The 6,000-nt window shown below is 56.2% G+C and overlaps 1 protein-coding gene across 1 annotated transcript in view; it reads left to right on the top strand.

Annotated features, from left to right (window-relative positions):
* The first annotated feature begins 635 nt into the window (after positions 1-635).
* Positions 636-6,000, top strand: part of SLC47A1 (solute carrier family 47 member 1) — a 34,127-nt gene continuing 28,762 nt past the window's right edge. The window contains exons 1-3 of the mRNA XM_041000465.1: positions 636-764; positions 2,930-3,031; positions 3,697-3,765. Of these exons, the coding sequence (XP_040856399.1) occupies positions 636-764; positions 2,930-3,031; positions 3,697-3,765 (300 nt within the window). The remainder of the gene's footprint in view (positions 765-2,929; positions 3,032-3,696; positions 3,766-6,000) is intronic.

Below are 6,000 nucleotides of genomic sequence, written 5' to 3'. Positions count from 1 at the left end.
TGTCTCTGGCCGTGGAGTTCCCACCGTAGGAAGCCAGGCTCCAGGAGGCACTTCAGGCCGCTGTCTGAGGGTAGCAGGTGTCACCTGCGTGCCCCTGGCTTACCAGCCATGCCTTCCCCTAGACCTAGCTGATGGGCAAGCACCTGGAACACCAGGGCTGCACACCAACTCTGCTCCTTGGAAAAAAAGGGGAATGCTCCATCCGAGTCTAATCCCAAGTCCTTTGACGTGGAACTTGTTCTAGTCAAGGAGAGTGCAAAACTCAAGGAGAGGCAAGGTTCCCAGCCCAGTCTGCGGTGGTGCAGGCTCCCACGACAGCTCGCGGGGGCACACCTGGCTGCACGCCTCCGGTGGCTGCCCTGGGACTCTTAGTCCCTTCAACCTTCAAGAGGGGCGCAGAGCCCCGGCCAGCGGAGGACCCGCTCCACCCCTCACTTCCCTTAGTTCCCCTAAGAGCTCTTTGCCGGTCAAGTGCAGGAGGTCATCCGCCCTGCTGAGCCCTTGCGCACAGTGGAGTCCGGGAGTTTCTCAGGTTCCCCGCGCTGGGCGGACCGGGGGCGGGGACTGTGGTGGGGGTTGTCCTTTGTCGTCCCCTCCGGCGGCCCTAAGCTCGCAGACCACACAGTGCCGGGCGCATGGAAGCTCTGGCGGAACCCGGGCCCGGAGGCCCAGAGGCCGCCCCCGAGCGCCCAGGGCTGCGCCGCCTGGTGCTGTCCGACTTCCGAAAAGAATTGAAGGCGCTCCTGGTGCTGGCGGGCCCCGCGGTGAGTCAGGTGGCCTTGGCGGGGGTGTTGGGGGGCGCAGAGTCGGGCGTGCGTCCCTGTGTCCACTGCTGGCACGCCGCGGCGCTGGTGCACATGCCCTCCGGTGCGGTTGGCACCGCTGGCACGCGCCCCAGGCGCGCGGGCTGGAGCCTCTGCAGCAACCCGGGGCTGCAAGCTGCCAGCACTCACTGGGACCTTCACTGGGACCGGGCTTCCGCTGTACCCCGGGGGTGGGTGCCTTGTCTGGGCGGTGCATCTGGAGTTGCCTGAACTTGATTTCTTTGAAAACGAGCATCGAAGTCCCGGGAGCTCAGCGACCTGGGTAATTATCCTGCAACATACAAGGGGGTGGAAGTGTGTCTTGGATTCAGGTCTGGATACTTCCAAAAGTTCCTGAAAAATGGACTCAAACGGCAAATTTATTTCTGGGCCCCATTTTTTTTTTTCTCTCCAAACTATGACACGGGAAGATTTTGAAAAATTTCATGGAAAATGCTGGTTATAAAGCTTTCAAATTTCTGCACAAAATAGTGAACACCTTTTATTTCACTCTCCCTTCCCCTCCGCGCCCCCTCAAATTGTCTGAAGCACCTGTTATGTGAAGTTTGGGCAGAGAGAGAAACAGGGCACAGGGCACTCTACCCCACACAATTTTGTTCCAGATAAGTTTTTTTTTTAAAATTAATTTATTTTTATTTGAAAGGCAAAGTTACACACACACACAGATCTGTGTGCTGTTTCACTCCCCAAATGGCGTGGATGGCTGGAGCTGAACGCATTCACAGCCCACGGCTAGCAGCCAGCTTCCTCCAGGTCTTCCATGTAGGTGCAGGGACTCGGCACCTGGGCCATTCCCCGCTGCTTTCCCGCTTTCCCAGACCCGTTAGCAGGGAGTTGGAAGTAAACTGCTTTGCACTGGGGGGAGCCTTGGGAGATGGCTCTGTGGGGAGACTGTGGGGTGCTGGTTCTGTGGATCCCTAGCACAGGCATTCCTCTGTGCCTCCTGCTTGTCAGTAGCAACTTCTTGCTATACTGCCCCGTGAGTTCCAGAGTAATCATCTAGAAGCTCGATTCCTTGTGGACTGGGATGGGACAGGAGCCAAGAGCTTCAGCTGGGTCTCCCACTTGGGTGCAGGGACCCAAGGACTTGGGCCATTCTCTGCTGTTTTCCCAGGTACAGCATGGAGCTGGATGGGAAGTGGAACTGTTGGCTCTGGAACCACTTCCCATATGGGATGCCGGCACCACTGGTGGCAGCTTTACCCACTGTGCCCCAGGGTCTTTGGTTTGGGCACTCCATCTCCTTTGAGCTCCCGACCTGACCTTAGCTTGACCGCAGGCTGCCCGGGTGCTGTACTCCCTGAAGTCTCCTTCCAATGCACCCCTGAGCCTGTCACCCCTGTCCTGGCCCTTGCTGCGGCCCTGGGAAGCCCTGTGTGGCCCAACTGCTTCCAGCATCCAGCCTGTTGTGTGTGCCCTGTCCCCCTCACCATCCACCCTCGCGCCCCTGGGCCCCGCTGCTCCTGGCTTTAGGTTTTGCAGAATGGGATGTTTTTGTAAGAAGTGTGTATTTACTTGAAAGGCCGAGTTACAGAGAGGGAGAGGGAGAAAGGGAAAGAGAGAGAGGAAGCAGGAGGAGAGAGATAGAGACAACCTCCACCTGCTGGTTCAATACTCCCCACACCAAATGGCCACAATGGCTACAGCTGGGCAAAGCTGGAGCCAGGAGCATCCTCCTGGCCTCCCGTGTGGGCACAGGGGCCCTAGCGCTTGAGCCGTCCTTTGCTGTTTTCCCAGGCTCATTAGCATGGAGCTGGACTGGGAAGTGGAGTAGCTGGCATTGAAACTGGTGCCTATATGAGCTGCTTCCAAATGAGGGCTGTGGGCATCCGGGGTTAGACTAGGAGGAAGTCAGGAGCTGGGAAGCCCTTCCTGGTCTTGCACATGGTTGGCTGGGACCCAAACACTTGAGCCATCTGCTGCTGACTTCCCAGGCGTGTTAGCAGGCGGTTGGATGGGAAGTGGTACCCCGACAGCAGATGCCAGCATCGCATCCTCTGACTGCAGTTGACAGGGGCAGGGTTATCCCAGGGCTGTCACTGCCTTCCCCGCTTTGTGCCATGGTGGATGGGATTGTCCTCATGTCTGTCCCTCTTTCACTGCAGTTCCTGGCGCAGCTGATGGTGTTCCTGGTCAGTTTTGTGAGCTCGGTGTTCTGCGGCCACCTGAGCAAACTGGAGCTGAATGCTGTCACGCTGGCGATTGCGGTACGGGTGGGGCTGTCTCACCTGGGTGATGAAGTGTGCCGCTGTCTGGCTTGGCGCGGTTGGGGGTGGCACGGGACTCCCCGGAGCTGCAGGGGCACCAGGGTTTGGTGCTGACCCTGGGGTGGGCGAGTGCATCTGAGAAGCGTCAGGCCACTTGGGTGGTCTCACTGCGGATGACCAGCAGTCCTTGGGAATCTGTCTTGCTTTGAGACAAGCGGGGGAGCTCTGGGGACTCGGGGGGCTGGGAAAGGGTAGGCAGCAGAAGCAGAGAGCACTCTTGTGTTTCTGATGGTCTTCAGTTCAACAAGCCGTTATATTTGGGAGAGAAATGTCTTGGATTGCTTCTCCTTTGCTTGTCATGTGTTTGCAATTACCGGGAAGACCAAGAGAGCCGCTAAGAACTTCCTTTTTCTTCCCTCTCCTGTTTGTGCTCATGTGTGATGCTGGCCCAGACAGGAGCTCCAGTCTGTGCTCAGAGGGGCTTTGTGGGTGTGGTTTTTTAAGTCCCTCACACACAGACACAGGATAAGGTCTGTCTTTCCACTCAACAGAGTCACTTGATGCAATGCTGGCCGACCGATGAGCGTATGCGCGCACACACACATAGAATCACCTTTCTTTCCTCCTTTGACTCGGTGAGACCTTATCCTTGCTATGTCTTCCAGGTTATCAACGTCATGGGTGTTTCTGTGGGATTCGGCTTGTCTTCGGCTTGCGACACGCTCATCTCCCAGGTGTGTGTGGGAGGGACACAGTCTCAGGTGCATGTGGAAAGAACCCCTTGCTCCACCTGCATCCACGGCACCCACAAGGGCCTTCTCTGGCATGTGACTGGGTCTCATTCAGCCCTCGGGAGTCGCTTGGCCCTTACGGCACACTGACGCCAAGCAGGGAATGTTCTGGAAAAGAACCTCTATAGGGCAGGGGGGTTGGTATGGTGGTAACCGCCTCCTGTGGAGTGCCGCCTGACTTGGGCTCTTGGCTTTAGCTTCCTGCTAATGCACAGCTTGGGAGATAGCAGCGGGCTTCCTGCCACTCTCGTGGGAGATGCAGTTTTGCTTCCGGGCTCCCTGGTTTTATCCTGACCCGGTCCCAGTTTTAGAGAGTGAAGTGGTGGATGTTTCTGATTTTCTTCTCCTTTTGTCTTTCTACCATTCCAAAAAATAAAATAAAGTCCCTTGTACACATCTTAAGGTTTCGTGCAGTCCCCGTGGTTCTCAACTTGAGCTTGCATCAGAATCACCTGTAAGTTTTGTTAGGACAGGGTCGCTCCAGACCTGCAGGCGGAGGAAGGATCATTGCTGCTTGTGGCTCGGGTGCAGGTGTATCCTAGAGGCCCAGAGCAAGCTGGAATTGTGTGGTTGGTTCAGCCTCCCTTCCCTGTGCTCAGAGCACTTGCGTGGGCCTAGAGCAAGGCCGCAGCAGCCGATGCCAGGCTTGCTTCTGTTCAGTGTGTTGACTACCGCATGTCCCTTGCTGATGCTGTGGTGGGTGTGAGCACACAGGCCAGTGGCACCACCAAGCCCGCCTTCCAAACGTGGGTCCTGCAGCCTGCTGATGGCTCCTAGTCCACCTCTGTGGGGTTGGACAGCCACTGGCTTTTGGTGGTGCTGTCTGCTTGTTCCAGTGGTGTGGGTGCCCCCTCCAGTGAGAACAGGCCTAGCACCATAGTCTCAGACCCCAGAGTGTCTGCTTTAGTTGGTCCAGAGGGTGTCCGAGAATGTGTGTGTGTGTGTTTTTAAAACAAATGTCATGATGTACAACCCTCATGGATCATTAGCATTACATGGGGATTTATTTATTTATTTTTTTGTTGAGAGGCAGAGAGAGAGGCAGGCAGACAGAGAGAGGCTCCCATTGACCCCACACGCTCCCCAGCTGGGGCGAGCTGAGACCAAAGCCGGGAGGTGGGGGAGAACCTAGGTCCCCCACGTGTGTGCCAGGAGCTCCTCTGCTTGAACCGTCCCTGTGCCATCTGGTGTGCCTTGACAAGAGGAGGGACCCAGAACCCGAGCATCCCGTTGCGGGATGTGGGCGTCTTGGCTGGTAGGCTAGACACCCACTCCCGCAGGAGGAGCTTCTGGAAACTGTCATCTAGTTGTTTCCCCAGATTAGTTCATTTCGGGATGTCTTCACCAAGTTCACAGCTTTAGTTTGAATATAATGTCTATTTGGATGTTTTCACCTATTTGAAAGGCAGGGCAACGGTGTGTGTGTGAAATAGCAAGATAAAGAGGGAGGAAGAGAGGAAACTGTCCTTCTGCTGGTTCACACCCCAGCAGCACCTGCAGCAGCCAGGCTGGGCCAGGCTGAAACCAGGGACCGGTCTCTCCATCGGGGTCTCCCACGTTAGTGGTAGGAGCGCTTGAGCCATCACTGTCGCCTCCCAGGATGCATTAGCAAGAAGCTGGATCAGAAGAGGAGTAGCTGGAACCAATACTTGAATATGGAATGCAGGCGTTTCAAGTGGCAGCTCAACCCGCTGTGCCACGCGTGACTCCAGCCACAGCACCAGCGTTTCCTCGGCTGACCTCACAGACTCGCACTGCAAGATCACTCACCTCTCTCTCCATCAGGGCCCTCCCTCTGAAAGAACACGGAGGGGCCCGCACTGTGGCATAGTGCTGGCAACCCATACAGGCTCTGGTTCCAGGCCTGGCTGCTCCACTTCCACTCCAGCTCCTTATTAATGTGCCTGGGAAAGCAGTGGAAGATGGCCCAAGTATTTGGGCACCTGCCATCCACATGGGAGACCTGGAGGAAGCTCCTGATTCCTGGCTTTGACCTGGTTCAGTGTTGACCAGGGCAGCCAATCATCTGATGTAAGATCTCTCTCTTTCTCTGTAACTCCGTCTTTCCAAACAAAGGCAACAAAAGAGAATATTGCAATGTCTCGGGACCGAGTGTTTCTGGATGAGATCTGGCTGAAGGTGGACTTTTGGCAGGGGTGTGTGTGTTTCCATGCTAAT

The sequence above is a fragment of the Ochotona curzoniae genome, unplaced genomic scaffold (genome assembly GCF_017591425.1).
Source record: "Ochotona curzoniae isolate NIBS_2020 unplaced genomic scaffold, NIBS_Ocur_1.0 scaffold_2453, whole genome shotgun sequence".
In the NCBI taxonomy this organism is placed as follows: domain Eukaryota; kingdom Metazoa; phylum Chordata; class Mammalia; order Lagomorpha; family Ochotonidae; genus Ochotona; species Ochotona curzoniae.
The sequence above is the reverse complement of the archived record's forward strand: the minus strand, read 5'-3'. Positions and strand labels throughout refer to the sequence as shown.